General features: G+C 38.7%; 3 protein-coding genes across 5 annotated transcripts; all 3 read left to right on the top strand.

Moving 5' to 3' along the window:
• The first annotated feature begins 2962 nt into the window (after positions 1 to 2962).
• Positions 2963 to 8130, top strand: gale (UDP-galactose-4-epimerase). Of its 3 annotated transcripts, none has more exons than XM_044143344.1 (11): positions 2963 to 3120; positions 3700 to 3829; positions 3918 to 4039; positions 4889 to 5002; positions 5842 to 6018; positions 6100 to 6213; positions 6303 to 6369; positions 6455 to 6540; positions 6638 to 6715; positions 6876 to 6990; positions 7871 to 8130. In XM_044143344.1, exons 2-11 carry the CDS (start codon positions 3709 to 3711, stop codon positions 7933 to 7935), a joined length of 1059 nt encoding a protein of 352 aa, XP_043999279.1. In that variant the 5' UTR covers positions 2963 to 3120; positions 3700 to 3708; the 3' UTR covers positions 7936 to 8130. The 3 variants fall into 3 exon arrangements, with proteins under 3 accessions (XP_043999279.1, XP_043999282.1, XP_043999280.1); XM_044143347.1 differs by having other exon boundaries at positions 2964 to 3120; positions 3927 to 4039; XM_044143345.1 differs by having other exon boundaries at positions 2964 to 3120; positions 3924 to 4039.
• Positions 8131 to 8421: 291 nt separating this feature from the next.
• On the top strand, positions 8422 to 13524 carry zbtb8a (zinc finger and BTB domain containing 8A). Its single transcript, XM_044143341.1, has 4 exons — positions 8422 to 8609; positions 11394 to 12268; positions 12392 to 12561; positions 13109 to 13524. Exons 1-4 carry the CDS (start codon positions 8545 to 8547, stop codon positions 13424 to 13426), a joined length of 1428 nt encoding a protein of 475 aa, XP_043999276.1. The 5' UTR covers positions 8422 to 8544; the 3' UTR covers positions 13427 to 13524.
• Positions 13525 to 14878: 1354 nt separating this feature from the next.
• hmgcl (3-hydroxy-3-methylglutaryl-CoA lyase) lies at positions 14879 to 18253 on the top strand. The gene is made up of 9 exons (XM_044143342.1): positions 14879 to 15015; positions 15223 to 15306; positions 15982 to 16089; positions 16197 to 16292; positions 16401 to 16549; positions 16644 to 16707; positions 16812 to 17000; positions 17109 to 17234; positions 17694 to 18253. Exons 1-9 carry the CDS (start codon positions 14920 to 14922, stop codon positions 17793 to 17795), a joined length of 1014 nt encoding a protein of 337 aa, XP_043999277.1. The 5' UTR covers positions 14879 to 14919; the 3' UTR covers positions 17796 to 18253.
• The last annotated feature ends 351 nt before the right edge of the window (positions 18254 to 18604 follow it).

Below are 18604 nucleotides of genomic sequence, written 5' to 3'. Positions count from 1 at the left end.
TTTAGTTCTGACCCATTCTTGCCATGGGCTTTTATAAAATAATTAAATTAATGGCAGCTAATCTCCAAAAGCCAGCTGAGGGTCACTTCCATCTTCCTCTCACAAAAATAGACCAAAATGAGTCTCTATATTCTTTTATACAGCAGGTTCGTTGGTCTTGACAAAACAAATTGAGTTCAATAGCAGTGCATGACAAAATCTGTTTATATATATATATATATATATATATATATATATATATATATATATATATATATATATATATATATATATGTAATGTACATGTCAGAATATGTAATATTAAGCATTGTGGCTTAACAGTGTGCTTGTTCTAATTTAACCTAAACCACCTTGATCTGTGCCCAGCACATCCCATAAATACTTCATCGAATTAAGATCTGGAAAATATGAAGGCCAAGTAAACACCTCAAACTCAATGTTGTGCTTCTCAAACAGATCCTCCACCATATTTACTTTGTGGCAGTGTGTATTATCCTCTTTAAAGAAGTTATACCCATTATGTTATTCTGCTTGCATGAAAGGATGACTGTAGTTCACATTGTTGTCAGAAAACATCACAGTCCTTGCACCTGTCCAAACAGCAAACAACAAAGAGCTTAGAGCTCTGTAGTTTTTTCCACTTTAATTCCAACTCTTCAACATTTTGCATATTAAACATAAAACTGTTCACTCACTTGCTAAATAATTAAATTGGGATATTTTAATCCCTTCTGTGGCCAAAGGTCTGTAAAATCCATCACTTCGGCATGTAAGTTGATCTAAAAGCATAGAGGACTGTCTTTGCTTCAGGAAATCGGTTTTCATAATCTAGCAGCTGTATCCGAGCTTTACATTAGACATACAAAGTGTCAGAGTCCAGCAGAATGAAGCACACCTTCACTGGACTCAAGAGCAGTGGAGACGTACTCTGTGGAGTGATGAATTATTCCTACTTGTTTGACAATCAAATAGATGGGTTTGGAGGTATGCATGGATATTGCCATTTGCCTGACTGTATTAGTGCAGAAGTTTAAAAATTTGTTCTACTGTAAAATTTAGTGCAGAGTGAATTACGGTATGAGGCTCCTTTTAAAGGTGTTGGTCTATGCCACTTACATGCCATGTAAAGAACTAAGAGAGTTAACATTTTGAAGATGTCATGCTCCTATTATTCTTTTACCTTGCATCAAAATGTGTACAAACTCATTTCTTGCCAATGACTTGCAATACAGAACTCCATGTTTGAAACAAATCTTGTTTTTTTTTAAAAGCAGAATGATTCCTAAACAAATAATTTTGATTGGTAATCAGTTATTTTTTTGTCTCTTAGTTTGTAACTCTTCTTGCCCCATCTGTCCTCTTTTAAATAGTCAAACTGCTTTCTGCTCTTATTTCTCTGTATCTGTACTGGATCAAATTGCTATTTGATATTGTTCATATTACCCTCTTGACCTTTCTCATCAGTCCCACATTCCTCAATAAAAAGAAAAGTCATTTCTTAGAAACTAAGTTCGCCTCTCAGGCATCTGCTTGTCTCTTCATTTTCTTTCTTCCCATTCCTACTGCATCTCTTTTCAAATGCCAGTATTTCTGGGTTTGTCAGGACCATCAGTGGTTGAAGAAATGTTTCACAGTCTGCTGAATCTGTGTTCACCAACATGGCAACCTGAACACAAGGCGAAAGGTGTGGTGGCAGCATCATGCTGTGGCAACTAAATTCTTGGTGGTCAGACAACTTTTACCAATTTGTCACTGCTATCTGTTTTAGTGTATGGAAACAGAGAATCCAAATATAAAGTGATGCTGGCTTTTCCTAAAAAGAAAGATTTTGATAGCTTAGTTTACTGTTAAAACAATGATTGTCTGGTTAAAGTTTACAAGTGAACATTTAAACTACCTTTATATGATTCAGCCTACATAGAAGCAAGTCCTGTGTCTCAATAGCTAAAAGAAGGAAAAAGAAACAAAAGCACATTTCCCTTTTAGTCATTCGTCCAAGCGAGAAAGAAGCATCCCTCTTTCTCAAACAGGAAGTTAAATCCTTTTACCTAAAAAAATCACAAGTTTAATTCACCCAAATGAGAACTGAAAGACGCTTGGCTGCAGCAGAACGTGTTTAGTAGGTCATACAAAAAGGGGATGTTGGGAAGTTTTAATTCAAGGAGTTTCTTCGTGTTCTTTGTTTAAACAACACTGGAACTGAAGCTGTAAACTAACTCCCAAGATTCATAAATGTATTTTTTTTTCATATATACATACATATATATATGTATGTATATACAGATATATATATATATATCTGTATATAAATGTATATATATACAGTTTTGTCCAAGGCACCCATGTGGAGCAACCCGCCCCCTCCAAAAAAAAGAGAAACAAAAAAACTGGCATCTAAATGGTTAATGGTAGTGAATAATATATGGTGAGGGTTGGCATTTATGTTTTTTTTTTTCTGCATTTTCTGTTTTCAAAGGACCCAGATGGAGTGAAGGATGTATTATCTGCAGTAAGTGGCCGTATGTTTACATTTGCTGCGTACCTAATTTGGCAGCTTGGGCTCCTAATAACGTGGCACTCTTTAATTTGCCCTCTGTGGTGGCTGCTATGCACAAACACTTCCTTGTATCACTGAGATGAGGCGTGGTATCATCATGATACTCTTTGACGCAACTCCACGTAGGAGGGGGCGTTCACGTACCACAGGGAATCATATGTACGGTTCTGTTTTAGCTAAATCCGTCTTGCCCTTCAAAATAAAATCCAAAATATTTTTTAAAAAATATTCCAATACAAGTCTGCCTGAAGTGAAGGATACTCTGGATAGTGTTTTAAATTACTGCTTGTTTTCTAAGAGGGTTTCAACGTAAAATTATGACTTAAATTACAAATATTCACATGTTTTGTCTTATTTTGAAAACTAATATCCTTTAAGTTGCCAGTTATTCAAGTACTTAACTCTTCTCCACGTTTACCAGGAAGTAAAGACTTTATGTGTCAAGTCAAGTCGTTTTTAAATGGGCAGACTGGTATAAACGCCTCATTTTAAGTCTGCTCTGACCAGATTTACAAAGAAACATTACCTGGAGCGACATTCCTTCATCCATACAGAAAGATTAGGTGAGTATTTTACAAACAGCTCATGTTGTGCTGTAAAATATAATTCAGTTTTAGTCCAATCGTGGCAAAAAAGTTGGAATTTGGCTGGAGTTGGCAGGAGTTCAGGGTTTTGTTTGTCAGTTTTTGTTTCATTCTTGTTCAGTTTGGACTTTGACCTTCAGCATAACTTGAAAACAAACTGCTAAGGCAAAAAAGAGGCTATAAATTGTGTTTCTATCAATTCTGGATGTCTTTTTTTTCAGTTTGTGGCAATTAATTACAAAAAAAAAAAGAAAACATGTTTTATATGTAAGCACTCGAAGAAATAAAAATTAAAGAAATTTAGTAGATAAATTTATTTTTAGACGAGGAATGTTCCAAAATAAAATATCTGCTTCTTCTGACGTTAATGCCTTTTATAGTTCAATATTGTGTCCTGCAGTTAGACAGGGTTAACCTGCTGACGTGGGACAATACAGGTGAGTCACACAGCTCTTAATAGGCTCTAACAAACGCTTGAGGTGTGTTCAGAAGAAGTGAGGCAGGTTGGCATCCTCTGAAGAATGCATCCTTTGCTTGACTTGCTGCATGATGTCACAGTCCCACAGGATGGCGGAGAAGGTGTTGGTCACAGGTGGAGCCGGCTACATCGGGAGTCACTGCGTGGTGGAGCTGATCGAAGCAGGCTACCAGCCAGTGGTGGTGGATAACTACAGCAACGCCGTCCGAGGTGAGTTCTAGTTCCTTAAGGAAGGGTTAAAAAACTCTTATCTAATGAAGCTCATCGATTATTAAGATCTGTGTGTGTTTGTGTTTTGATGGAGGAGAGGGGAATGTGGCAGAGAGCATTCGAAGGATAGAGAAGCTTCTAAACACCAGCATTGAATTTCATGAGCTAGACCTTCTGGATCGACCTGCACTGGAAAAACTCTTCAAAAAGGTCCGAATTTTGTTAGACATGATAACTAGTTTCTGCTAAGTCAGTATCTGTAATGTTTTCTTCCAATTTTAAATACCAGAATGATAGGTATTTTTCTAAACCTACATAAAGAGACAACCACAGACAACGTTTATGAGTTTTCAACCAAGCTTCTGCAGAAGGAGAAGACACAGCAAACCACTTCTCCAAGGTGTTTACCATGTTTTCTGACTCCCAGTAGCAGAGCCTGTCATTTTATTAAGCAGGAGGAAAGAAAGGAGTTGGGAGTGAAATATGGGAGAGTAATAAATAAAAGAAGGGGGCTATTCTGAAACAAGGGAGAACTTCATTCTACACACTCGCAGTTTAAGGAGTATACCAAGATAAGAAGCAGCTGCAGCTTCAAGGTTTAGGGAAAAAGCAAGTTTTATCTTTCACACAGTTTAACAAATTCTTCTCTGGGGTGTGAATACTGACCCTTTAAATGAAAAGCAAACTGGTAACTACTTATGTATGAATGATAAAACATAATTATTCTAACACAGAAGTTTGCTTTTCTTTTGGGAGGTTAAATGATTTTATGAAAATGTTTGATTGTGACACTATTGCTAAAAGTTGTAATAAGGAAATCAATTAGAATTAAAACATGATTTCTGGACACATTTTGTTTCTTCACCATCATACAATATCCCCACCACAAATAAGTTACTGATGAGCATATTTGGATTCAGACTAGATTTGAGTAAGTCAACCTGAGATTTCTAATTACTCTTCCACATAAAGAAAAACATTTGACAGTTAGATTAATTACTGCTAACAAGTTTTACAGTGCATTCACTTGGATTTCATTCTGCTTCATCTGTTGTGCAGCACTCTTTCAGTGCTGTGATGCACTTTGCCGGTTTGAAAGCAGTCGGAGAGTCGGTGGAGCAGCCGTTGCGTTACTACAGAGTCAACCTCACTGCTTCCATGAACCTGATGGAGGTCAGTTCCGTCTTACTCAACCAGCCTCCATTCAATCTGCACAACTCTGTTTTCATCCTGCGCCACGCTCAACTTTATTTGCACTATTCCTCACCTTTGTTTGCAGAGTTCACAACATCTGCTACTGCATGCACAGTCGCTTACCAAAGTATACATATCTCTTGAAAATGTATTTTTTTTTAGAAATATGTGAGAGCTTAAAATCCCCTTAACCTTCACCGCTGGAAAGTACAATAGAAAAACGGCACACGGTCGTTCCGTTGCAGCTTAACAGGACATAGAACATACTGTGTAATTTTGATGGAAAAGGAAAACAATACTTTCAATATGCAAGTCCTGGATGGAAACGGTACCTCCGCCAGTAAAAAGGAAGCTGGTTATCATTCACAACACAAAATGCAGAGAAATCAGGATCCTGCAAGAAAACATTTTAAATGCCTCTGAAGTAGGTTCACTTTCCAGCACGTGTTTGGATGGCCTAGTTAAAGTCCAAATCACAATTACAAAGTCAGTCTTTTTGAGACTAAGTTATACTTAGGTTTAATAAAAACATTGCATTGATTAGTGTAGATTTTTAAAGCTGCTTGTTATATTTAATATACTTTAATTGCAACAAATGGTATTTTTGCACACTATTGACTTAAGTGGGCTGGATATAAATGCAAACCACATCCACATATGAGATTTTCATTTGTAAAAAACTAAAAGTTTTCTGTTGGAATATGAAATGAAAGTATGCCTTAATATTTCTCTGCTAGATCAGGCTTCCGGCTTATTCTCAGTTCACTGCAGCTAACTGTATGCGTTGCTATCTTTGTCTTGATCGTCATGTGTCTCAGGTGATGCAGGCTCACAAGGTGCACAATCTGGTCTTCAGCAGCTCTGCCACGGTGTATGGAGACCCCCAGCACCTCCCCATAGACGAGCAGCACCCTGTGGGCGCGTGCACCAACCCCTACGGCAAGACCAAGTACTTCATAGAAGAGATGATCAAGGATCACTGTAAATCTGAGAAGGTACTCATCGGAGCACTTAAAGAATCTCAGACGTGCACCGTTGCTCCTTGCCGGAAGATAACTGTTGCTTCTTGTGTGCAGAACTGGAATGCTGTGCTGCTGCGCTACTTCAACCCTATCGGAGCTCATGCCTCAGGTCAGATTGGAGAGGACCCTCAGGGCATCCCGAATAACTTGATGCCTTATGTAGCTCAGGTAAAAGCACAGCAGCATCTACAGGCTTTGTGGATGTAAATTCTACTGTAATAATCTGTTAATCTGTTGCCTTTTTGTGATTCTCGCAGGTCGCGGTTGGGAGGAGACCATTTCTCAATGTATTTGGAAATGACTATGAAACAGTCGATGGAACAGGCAAGAACAGAGGGGTTTTCTTTTTAGCATTGAAAGTACAAATTAAATATTCAGAATGATGCAACTTTTTCATTGTTTGTTGTAGGAGTTCGGGATTATATCCATGTAGTAGACCTGGCAAAGGGGCATATAGCAGCATTGAAGAAACTGAAGGACAACTGTGGATGCCAGGTATTTTTCAGCGTTATTTTTTTTTTTTACCATTTATGTTTATCCGACATAGTTAGTCCTGCTATATTATCTGTGTTTTCTTAATTTTTGTGTTTAGGTTTACAATCTTGGCACAGGAAGGGGCTACTCTGTGCTCCAGATGGTGAAAGCGATGGAGAAGGCTTCAGGAAAAGAGGCAAGTCATAAAACTTTCACAAGCACAAAATCATGGTTTTGGTTTGTATCCTTGTTGGAAGGTGTAATTACTAATATGCAGCACATTAAAGAATAAGATGACTTCTAAGTATCTTCAAGTTCTGTTATGGATTATTTATTTTTTATCTTTCCTTACATAGGTTAAATACAAGATTGCACCTCGTAGAGAAGGAGATATAGCGTCCTGCTATGCAGACCCCAGACTAGCTGAGAAAGAGCTTGGCTGGACAGCTGCCTTTGACTTGGAAAGAATGTGTAAGTGAGCCATAAATCACCATCTAATGAATCTAGTAAGAATATAAATTTTTAGTGTTAGACAAAAGCATTTCAGAAACTGTATCACAGTTTGTCACACGAGAGCCACAAGTTTCAGTGTGTTTTATTGGAATTGTATGTGAAATAGATTAACTACTTTTCATTTCTTGAAACATAAAAATCTTTCGATCACCTCCTCGGTAAAAACGGTGTAGATTTAAAGCTGCAACTCTTCTTGGTTACATCTAGCTTGAAGTTTGAATTTTTTGCTCATTTTCCTGTGCAAAATAACTCCAGCTATGTGAACATTGATTTTAAAGTCTTGCCACAGATTCCAAATAATTTTTAGGTCAGGACTCTGACTTGACCATCCAAACACCTGACAAAAGCACTGAAGGCGAATCTCCAGCCCAGTCTCAACTGTTTTGCAGTCTACAACAGATTCTTGCCCAGGTTCCCTATCCTCCACACATTTACAGTGGCCCCCTGCATTGCAAATATGGCCTCTGATAGCTTCCTCCTTCCATTTTCAGATAAGATTGAACAATCTTTACAAACAGCTGCACTGATACTGACATTAAATTACTGAGAGGTGGATTCAGAAAGAGTTGGTTGCACTGGAGTTTACTTAGGGTCGTCTGAGTAAAAGAGGTGAAGAAACCAAATGCACACCACACTTTTCAGATTTTTTTTTTTTTTAAGAAATGTAAAACATTTGATCTTTTTGTCTTCCACACTCACTGGTATGCACTATATGTTGATCCATCAAATAAAACACATTGACATGTCTCGTTTTTTTTAAAGTGACAAAATAAAGAAAACTGCCTTTAGATGTCATCCACAATAACTTCCTAATGTTTCTGCATCTTGTATTGTGTAGGTGAAGACCTGTGGCGCTGGCAGTCCATGAATCCCACTGGATTCACCAATGGCGTACCCTCTTGATGCATCTGCAGCTGCTTCTTTGGAAATCACCTACATAAAACTGTGGCTATAAACTGTTTCAAGATATTTTATACAAGAGGAAATGTGTATAAATCTAATTTTTCTCCTTGCAATTCAGATTTAATAAGGGATTCTTTACAAATGGAAAAATAAATAAATGTTCCTACAGAATAAATCACTTTCAGTGTTTCAGTTCATTTTGAGTTTGATTTATATCCCATCAAAAATCTATGATATCCTATTAAAGTTGAAATGTGTTGTGAGATTAATATAGAAGGCTTCAGTGAAACAAATTAGAACAGTGCTGGTTTCAATATGCACCCATGCATCTATAATAAGGTTAAAATGTGCTCAGTTCATCACAGACTCCTAAATACCGTGTAAATATTGCACTATTCACTTGTTCATTTTAAAAGGGTCGCTAGGGCTTTAAATGGCTCCTTGAACCTTCGGGCACCCAGTTAATAAACACCCACGTCAGCACAGAGCTCCAGTCGCTCCGACCGGGTTTCGGTCTTTAGGGCTGAACAGGAAGTGTCTGCCTGTGGACCCTGGACGAGGGGGAAAGAAAGCAGAGGGGGGTGACGCGGCGTGGTAAAATAAGATAAAATGGATATGGTGGCGGATTTGGGGGCGAGCAGACTCTATCGGGCGCCGGGTGAATCCAGCCACCAGTGAGTATTGATGGTGTTTTTTTTTCTTTCTTTTTTTTCTTTTTTTTTTTTTACTTCAGAGGGGGGCAGATCAGGATATGGGGCGTAAGCGGGTCTCGGCGACACCTCTCGCCTGAAAACGAGCCGCTCGATCTGGGCAGCAGGCGAATCCTCCCCCGCTGCTCGTCGCGCTCCGGACCTCCAGCGAGGAGTGGAGTGGGGCGGGATGGGGAGGGGTGGCCTTGTGGATATAAAAAACGGGCGTTTTAGCGCATCATATCTTAACTGTGTCAGTGTATTTATTGCTCTGCACCCAGGACGGTCGCCTGGCTGTTTTCTCCATTGTGTGCTGGCTGAAGCCTGAAGTGGGCGTCGCTCCAGGACAGCCTGGGCTGCTCCGGTGCGGCGCTGCCCGCTTTTCTCTTGCAGGACTGCAGCACTGTCGTGTCGTTTTGTAGGTCGAATGGTGCCTCGGTGAAAGGATAATGGCTCAGCTCAGACATTTCCTTTGGTTTTGAGCGTAAAAGAAATGGCCACAGAGTACTGCGGGTGTTTCACCGTGGGCTTATCGGGCGCTGCCGAGTCTTACAGATGGCACGCCGGCGCAATTTACATACGAAAGCTTTAAGAATCAGATTTCTTATGCCTCAGAAAAACAGACACCATTCTCCAAATGAGGTTGAGAGATTTATTATTTCTTTTCCTTTGGACTGCATGTCCAGCTGTAGTCTTTTTAGATAATTTTCTACTAGTCGGATGTGTTTCATCATCAGGGGTTCCTTAAACACTTTGAACTCACCATACAGGAATGTTTAAAAGGTTTGTCACCCGAACCTCTCTGACTGGAGTCGGGCGTAACCCATTAAAAGGGCTTGCTTTGACTGAAGGATCTCTTAGCCAATCACAGTGCAGAAGGAAATCATGTAGGCGGGGTCGTCTAGTGCAGACAAAGATACATTAAATTACATGTTGATGTGAGGTGTATTTAGTTTCGTTTTTTTTTGATATTGCCCACGTGAATATTGCAAATAATATTGAAATAATTTTTTGGGTTTAAAGCATAGGTAAAATAAAAGACACAATGTCCAGGTAAATCAGTGGCTTACATGGATGTAGGTCTGGGCTATTAATTTTTTGCTATTAGCAATGCCTGTCTCCTATTTAATTGAGCTACATGTGATGAGATGCATTAGTACATGATACAAATACATTTTCCTTCTACTGTAAAAAAAAAAAAAAAAAAGTTGGGTTAATTGACTGCTCTAAATTGCCCTTAGATGTTATGTGAAGGTATGTAGGGACATACATCTGTGATGAACTGGCAACCTTTAATGTACCCCACTTCTTACCAAATGACTATTGGAGAAAGGCATCTACAACCTGAAAAGGATTAAGCTGATGTAAAAAAAAATGGTTGCAAACAGTGAGCAGGTGCTGCTTCTATTATAGAGTTAGTTCCAGTAACTACATTGTTATGTTAATGTGAATTTACCGTAATGTGCAAAACTATCATGCAACTAGCGATTTTATTGGGATTGGTACTGGATTGATCCAGAGCTTCTCAATTCCAGTCCTCAGGCCCCCCTACTCTGCATGTTTTAGATCTGCCCCTATTTCAGAGCATCTGATCCAAATGATTGCATTACCTGTTCAGGCATCAAGTACTGCAGAAGCGTGTTAAGCGTGTGTTGCAGCAGGGAAACACCAAAAACATGCAGGGCAGGGGGGCCTGAGGACCGGAATTGAGAAGCACTAATCATAGTGCAAAAATTCAGTCACAAGGTGGCGCTAGAGGAGATAGTGCACAGGAGTATTGCTTTAAACCGAACATTTGTCTGTCATTTGTCATCTGAACAAGATTTATATGGCATTTATGCATGTGGAGGCACCCCAGAACGCTGAACAGAGAAATCCGACTCTATTTCCTGTCTGTCACAATGAGCTCACAGAAGCAGCCATGAAGTCCATGCTTCATGGAGCTCCAGAGTTCCCCAGAGATTGTGTGGATCGGACAATTATTAGTTCTACATAATTCAGGATATTAATAAAGAGTGGCAAGATAAAAGCAACAGCTTGAAGAAATCAAGACTGAGTCTTGGTTGCTTTTTAACTACAAACCAACAGCCAACATCTGGAAGAAGGGGCTTAGTCAGATGAGACCGGAATGTACCTTTCTGGCCTAAGTGCTAAACACTTTTAAGAACCAAATTTATTAGAGGTTTTGAGAGATCTAAGACATGGACCCTAAACATACATCCAAAACTACACCGGAATAGTTTAGATGAAAATGTAACGTATTAGAAAATCAGACCTAAATTAATTTAAGGCATGTGGCAAGGCTTGAAAATCACTCTTCATTGATGCTTTACATCTAATCAAACTGAGTTTGCAAAGAAAAATGGTTAAAACCTTTTGATGTCCAAAGCAGGTAGAGACATACTCAAACAGATTTGCCTGTGTTGTTGCAGTGACTAACAGTTCTGCATAGTATTCACTCTGTGGGACAGAATACAAATGCATGCCACACTATGAAGATTTGTATCCACGAACAACTTTGAAAATAAAATGATCAATCCCCTTTCTCTTCACAGTCATGCACTGCTTTGTTTTAGTCTATTTCCTAATATATTACCTGTTTATTTGTGGGAGCAACAAGACAACGTGTGAAAAAGTTCAAGAGATATTGTTTGTAATTTAAGTGGAATATAAAATTCTAGCTTTGATAATATTTTGTTGTGACAAATGCAGTCAGTTTGTATTTGACATTTACAGGTACTGGTACTGCTGTCACTTTGTCTCCTGCAGGCAACCTCAGAGGTGGTTCAACACGGCCGACATCACTGCATCTCACCAGAGCAACCTTTTGAAGCAGCTAAACGAGCAGCGCCGGCAGGAGCTTTTTTGTGACTGCAGTGTGTTGGTTGAGGGCCAGCTCTTCAGGGCTCACCGGAACGTCTTGTTTGCCAGCAGCGGCTACTTCCGGATGCTGCTGTCCCAGGGACCAGATGGGCTGCCAGAAACTGTCAACGCAACCTTCGACGTCTTCAGCCCAGAGACTTTCACCGTCATTCTGGATTTTATCTACTCTGGGCAGCTGGATCTGTCCAGTCACAATGTGATTGAGGTCATGTCCGCGGCCAGCTACTTGCAGATGAACAGTGTCATCACATACTGCAAAAACTTCATCAAATCGTCCCTGGACATTAGTGTAAAGGACGAAGACAGTGACCGCTGCCATAGCCTGTCTGAGACCTGTTCTTTCACCAGCGGAGCAGGAGAAGAGTCTACAGAGCATCCGCAGCAAGGCCCCCGCTCCGTCAGCCCACCACCTGCACTCTGGACCCGGGACAACTCCAGGTCCCAGTCCAGTTTTATGGGGAAGGAGCCGGAGCAGGAAGGTGTAGTCTCAGCCCTTAAGACTGACCCAGGTAGCCCTGCTAATGAGCTCAGTGCAGAGACAGATGACCTGCATGACCCTCAGGACCCTCTGTACACTCTGCCAGGATCAGAGCGCCGACGTGGGAAAGCAGGTACCAAAAGGAGAGCTCCCAACAGCATTCGTTCTGGCCAGCATGAAGACCTGGATATTCAGGAGGCAAGAACCCTAAAGGCTGAGAAAGCAGAGGAGCTTTACGCCACACTACCTCCAATCGTTGGTGTTATTGGCCACTTTAATAAAGGTGTGTTTGTCTGTACACACCATCAATAGCTTTGCTAGAGACATTATTGATGAACAGACTTGAATGACGTGAGTCTTATTTGATAAGACAAATATTTCAGCCATATCTTATAATTTTTTGCAGATTCCAACCCTGTTATGCGTTTTAAATGCCCATTTTGCACACACACTGTGAAGAGGAAGGCAGACCTGAAGCGTCACCTGCGCTGTCACACCGGAGAGAGACCGTACCCATGTCAGGCCTGCAATAAGCGCTTCACCCGCCTGGAGCACCTACGTAGCCACTTTGAGACGGTAGGTCTTCTCAGAGTCTGAAGCTAACATTCAGTTGTGCTTTTTTATACAGCACCAGGTAAAATATAAGGTCTATTCATACACAATTCAGTGAATAAAATTTAAAAAAAAGCTGCATGCAATTCAGTTTAGCTTGATTCTTATACCCCATTTTACAGTGTGGAGGAAACAAATGCATCAGATGCTGAGGTCATGGGTTCAATCCCCATACTGGACAATGGAAATCTAAAGTCTTTCAGGAAATCAACACTTCAAAATAGCAGAAGGCCTTAAATTAAGCTATTATGCATATTAATTTCGAAAGACATTAAAATATCACTGCTTTTGCCAAGATCGTGAAAGTTTTTCTTACATCGATGATAACTAAACATTATGTATGGCTGGTTAGCTCAGCTCAGTGTGTTGCTTATAATGCAAAGTCATGGGTTCAATCCCCATACTGGCAAATTAAAGTCTAAACTCTTTAAAAAAATCAACACTTAAAATCTGGACTAAATTATAAAAGAAAAACAGAATTGCATTTTAACTGTTTTGTGGCTTTCCACAGATTCATCAAGCCAGGAAACTGGTGTGCAGGAAGTGTAAATGTCAGGTGACAGAGGAAACTGGGCATGTGGTGTGTGAGGGCACTCGGCGCTACCGCATCTGCACCACTTGTATCCAGGAGGTGGGCTGTGATGACTTACCCATGGACGGTCTGCAGACGCCCAACGAGGAGCCAGCGCTGTTATTAGGTGTGGACGGTGAGGAGGAAGGCGACGCCAAGAGAAACTGGATGGTGAATGATGAAGATGATCTCGCTGAAGACTCGGGTGCAGATCTCATCATCCAGCAAGTGGATGACAGCGACGAGGAGCTGCAGTGAAGAATGACCAAACTATGTGCATATATATTGACAGTTTGTATTTCTGTGTTAAAGCAATGCAAAAAAAATTAACAAATAAAATACAATTTTAGCCTAGAGATGTAAGCTCTCAGTTTGTTGGTTGTGTCCAACACAGGAATCATTCATTTCGAACCTGTGGGGAAAACAAAAACTGCTTTTTGTAAATGTTGCTAAATTTATGCAGTATCCAAAGCATGCATTTTAATTTTTATTGTTTTGGTTGAGTTGTTGTGTTAAAATGATTTTAATAAGTGTTTCTTCATTTGAATGCATGAAAAGACACTAATGTCTTTGCAGAGATTTGGGACTTTTTACTAGCAATGAACCCAAAATGTTGGTCCAGACTAAATGGCAGCTTTTAAGGATTTTTCAAGTTTAAGGAGACATAATTTTGTTTGAAGTGATTTATGATTTCTTGTTTATTATATGCACTATCGTATAATCAATTATAATTTATTTATTACTTTTTATTTTTACTTTCTGACACATTAAAGATATTTTTATACACCTGTGCCTGAGTCATCATTAGATGTGAGTTGTAACTGAACTACTATGTCTCTAGCAGTTATTCATTTGTGCAATTTACTTTGAAAAAGAAGAACATAGCTTTCATATTCCGAAATATGAAAATCATCAAGTTGAAAAACTAAAGAAAGTATTTACAAAAACACATTTGCTAATTTTTAAGGAAAATTGATCACTCAAATGAACAAAGTGCCATAGCATATTTTAAGATCCAAGTAACACAATATAATTTTTGTGAAGCCTACCTACAAAAAATTAGAGTACTAAGACTCCAGAAAACATTTTCTTTTTTTTAAACCATAAAATGTTACATTTTGTTTGATCAAGGAGAAAGTATGTGCACTTTCTCTTCATGAGTGAAGTTGTCTCGCCAGGAATCAGAACTACAATCAATAGAAATTGACCACAACACTCAGTCTTCAGGAAATAAAATTATTTTCATGTTATATTTCAGCGGTTTTCTACTACCCTTCTTCAAACTTAATTTAAACCTAAACTATTAAGTGAAATAAACTGGTGCTGTGTGGTTGGTGTATGAAATGGATTTGTTTTCAAGTACAGAATTAAAGTATATGAATGTGTGAACAGGCGATCTGACTCAACTTATTTTTTCTGATCTTTATTTATTTATTTATTTACATTGATAATTTTATTTTGCTATACTGACTCTTCTGGGGTCCCGTCCCGTGGAAAGCTGACATCCAATTGAAAAAGATATTTTTAAAACTATAAGGCCATATCAATATTTTTTCTTTTGTGTATTGACAAAAAAATGTGCAATAAATAAATGTTGTTTTTGTTTCTCTATATCCCATCGGTTCTTATTCACTACCTAATTATTGCCAGTAGATGGCGCCTACGCCTTTTTTTTTTCTTTTTTTTTAAGAAAACGTCACAACTCGCGTTTCCAGGAAGTATGACGTCAGGCTGCTGTTAGCCAGCTAGTGATGGCTGCTACAATGAGGCTTGTCAACAGAACCACTTTAAGATTAAGAATGGGCCAGCAATATATGTCGTTCAGCTCCGCACCAAAGGAGAAGACGGTTAGTTCTGGGTTTTTATTTCCCCGTTGTTTGAACTAAACGGTTGGTGCCGTAAAGAACATCGGTCTCCAAATATCCATTAGCCTCCACTTGAAGCTGGTTGTGTTTGGTGACACTTGAGGAGACTCTACAATTCAGCTTTCACTCTATTTTTATTTGACTTGATTTCACCTGTTGGTGGTTCTATGTGTGTTTTGTTGCTTTTAGGCATGTGTAAAAGCTGCTCATGCTCTCCCACAAACGGTGAAAATAGTGGAAGTTGGACCCAGAGACGGTCTTCAAAATGAAAAGGTACACTTATATAAATAAATAAATCATGTCTATTTTTTAAAGTTTTCTTTGGTCTTATTTGATTTTCAAACCATAAGATTAGCCAAATGAAGATTAATCACGATTTACTTCTAAATGTTTATCCAAGGGGAGCAGGTGCTTTCTTGTGTCTTTCAGAAATGTCAGTGAAGTTCATAATATAAATAGATATTTATTTATTTTTAGCTTTAAAAAAAATCACAATTACAACAAAATATTTTTGTTTTATTAGTACTGTGCAATTATATTATTAAATTGTCTTTATTTTAATGCGTCTTTGTATAATAACTGTCAGTACAGACATTATAGCATACTCATTTTGAGTTTGCAGGCTTGATTGGACACATCTCATACAAATTGGTCCCCCCTTTTTTCTTATGTAGCTATAATTATGTAATACAGCAAATATGATTTAGCCTAACATATTGGCTGTTTTTGTTTCTGTTTTGGTACAATGCTAATTTTTGTATTCAGGTTAAGAGACTACCTTTTAAAAAAAAGCTAAACACCTTTAAATATGAAGTTAAATTGTTGCCCTAGTGCTTCAGTGAGCTAAAGAATAGGTGTGGCAACCTGGTGAAACAACGTGAGTCATGCATAGTTGGCATTATTTATCAGCTGTTCTTCATTTTTGTGTTTTATTATTCTATTCCTTAGACTGTCGTTCCAACAGAGGCAAAAATCAATTTAATTAACATGTTGTCAGAGTCTGGACTTCCAGTCATTGAGGCCACCAGCTTTGTGTCCCCTAAATGGGTTCCTCAGGTAAGCATTTTAGAACAAAACCCACTCTGACTTCAGCATGTAAGAATGAATTGAGCTTTGTTTTTTTTGTTTTTTATACTAATTGGTTTCTATTGTTTAAATATCAGATGGCAGATCAAGTGGAGGTAATGAAAGGTATCATTAAGAAACCAGGAGTGTCTTATCCAGTCCTCACGCCAAACCTGAAAGGTTTTCAAGCTGCTGTGAGTGCTACACATTGCTGTGTTCCTGTCAGCCCGGCATAGGGCTGACTCAGGTTTTAACACTGTAGGTGATTGCTCTAAAACATGTTTTGATGTCTTGTGCTGCAGCTAAAGGCCGGAGCTTCAGAGGTGGCCATATTTGGTGCTGCATCTGAGCTGTTTAGTAAGAAGAACATAAACTGCTCTGTGGAGGAGAGTTTACAGCGCTTCGAGGAGGTCATGAAGGCAGCTAAAGAAGCTGCTGTGCCAGTTCGGGGGTATAATTGCCAGCGTCCTCGCCTTTCTCAGTAAACCTTTAAATCATTTGGACTTGCTCTTAAACTCTTTCATCCATGTTTCTCATCACTGCAGTTATGTCTCGTGCGTTGTGGGATGTCCGTATGAAGGGCAGGTGGCGCCTGAAAAAGTTGCACATGTGAGTTCTGGCTCGAAAGAGGTTGAGTTTGTTCAGCAAATAAATCATCATCTTTTCCCAAGCAGCCATATGCAAAGCTCTTAAGATTTGCTTCTGTCTCACAGGTGGCGAAGCGCCTGTACTCTATGGGTTGTTATGAGATTTCTCTGGGTGACACTATTGGAGTGGGGACTCCTGGAAGTATGACTAAAATGTTGGAAGCGGTGACCAAAGAGGTGCCAGTTAGCGCTTTAGCTGTTCACTGCCACGACACTTATGGCCAGGCTCTGGCTAACATCCTCATAGCCTTGCAGGTCAGGCTGAGTTCATGTTTCTGAATTTAAAACCTTTCCCTGAAACAATCTAGGGTATTATTATAAAAGTGAAGTTTTTCTGTTTTTTGTTTTGTTTTGCTCTCTCAGATGGGAATCAGTGTGGTGGACTCATCGGTAGCTGGACTGGGGGGCTGTCCGTACGCTCAGGGGGCTTCTGGGAATGTTGCAACTGAAGATGTTGTTTATATGCTGCATGGACTTGGAATTCAAACCGTAAGAGATCAACATTTTATCTACTTTTCTTTGTTTTGGAGTGGTTATGAGGGAAAAGAAAACCAGTTGTTAATTACATTTCTGACAAGTGTATATACCACTTATTAACAGCAGTTTTTCCATTAGTTATTAGTTTATAATGCCTCAGTTGATCCATTTTCTGTCTTCTGGATGAAACGGTCACATATTAAATGACTTGTACGTTCTCTTAAGAACTACAATTGAACGTTACAGTACTCTGGGAAAAACGATATTTTCCAGTATTTTAAAAAAATAATATTGCAGTTAAATTTTCACCTTCTATCAATTGGGAATAATTGCATTCTGTTTTTGTTTTCTTTCAGTCTGTTTATGCTGTTGTTGTTCTGCTTATAAACTTTAAAAATAGATGGATTATTTATGTCATACTTGATCTTTTCTTTAAATCATTTAAGCTGTGACTCTGTGTTCTAACGTCAGGGAGTGGACCTCTCGAAGCTGATGGAGGCTGGAGCTTTTATCTGTCGAACCATCAACAGGAAGACCAGCTCCAAAGTGGCACAAGCCACCTGCAAACTGTAGACAAAAAAATGGTGGCTTTTTCCTAGGCTATATCATCCTCAGTTTCCAAAATAAAATATGGTTTGATTCTAAAATTTGTTGTTAAACATTGTTTTCTGTATTGATAATTATAGCATATTAGTGCCTTATGTAAAATCTGTGATTCGTAAGAGCACTTCTCTTTTAAAGGAATGCGTTTGTCAAGTTGTGGTCAGTGGATGAAGAATGGACTTAACTTTAAGTTTCTAATGACACATTTTCATGTAAATACAGATTATAGCACTAATATCACAGCAGAAGATTTAGTTCAGGATGTACCTGTGGAAACCATCATGCCTTTGAAGTTTGGACAATATATAATGGTTAGTGAAACTGTTTCTTTTTATTAACATATTCCTCAAGGTTATTTATTTAAATTATGTCTTTAAATCTAAAATGTACATATTTATGAAAGTTTCAAAAATAAAACTATTTTACAGTGTAATTTGTGATTGTGTTTGTCTACTAATATTGCTAGGATGTAATAATTGTTTTATCATCATTGCAAACCTTTGAGAAATCCTGCTTTTAAGTCTATTTGTTTAATGTGTGACTGGAATTCCAGCTTAGACATAAAGTATATTTACAGTACGTAGCTTTCGCAAAAATATGTTTTTTTTTAAATTTGTTAAAACTCACCATGTTGTGACAGTGTAATGTGAGACGGATAATCTGTGAAAAGATCGAGCGCTTCCACCACCTCCAGGTGCTTCTATTGCTATTTGAAGAAATTCATACCTCCTGGTCAAAAACAACCAATCAGAGGAAGGAGTGTCTTATAAGTGTCAATC

Source organism: Gambusia affinis, linkage group LG16, assembly GCF_019740435.1.
Source record: "Gambusia affinis linkage group LG16, SWU_Gaff_1.0, whole genome shotgun sequence".
NCBI classification, from domain to species: Eukaryota; Metazoa; Chordata; class Actinopteri; order Cyprinodontiformes; family Poeciliidae; genus Gambusia; species Gambusia affinis.
Note: the sequence above shows the minus strand (reverse complement) of the source record. Positions and strands in the feature narration are given on the sequence as shown.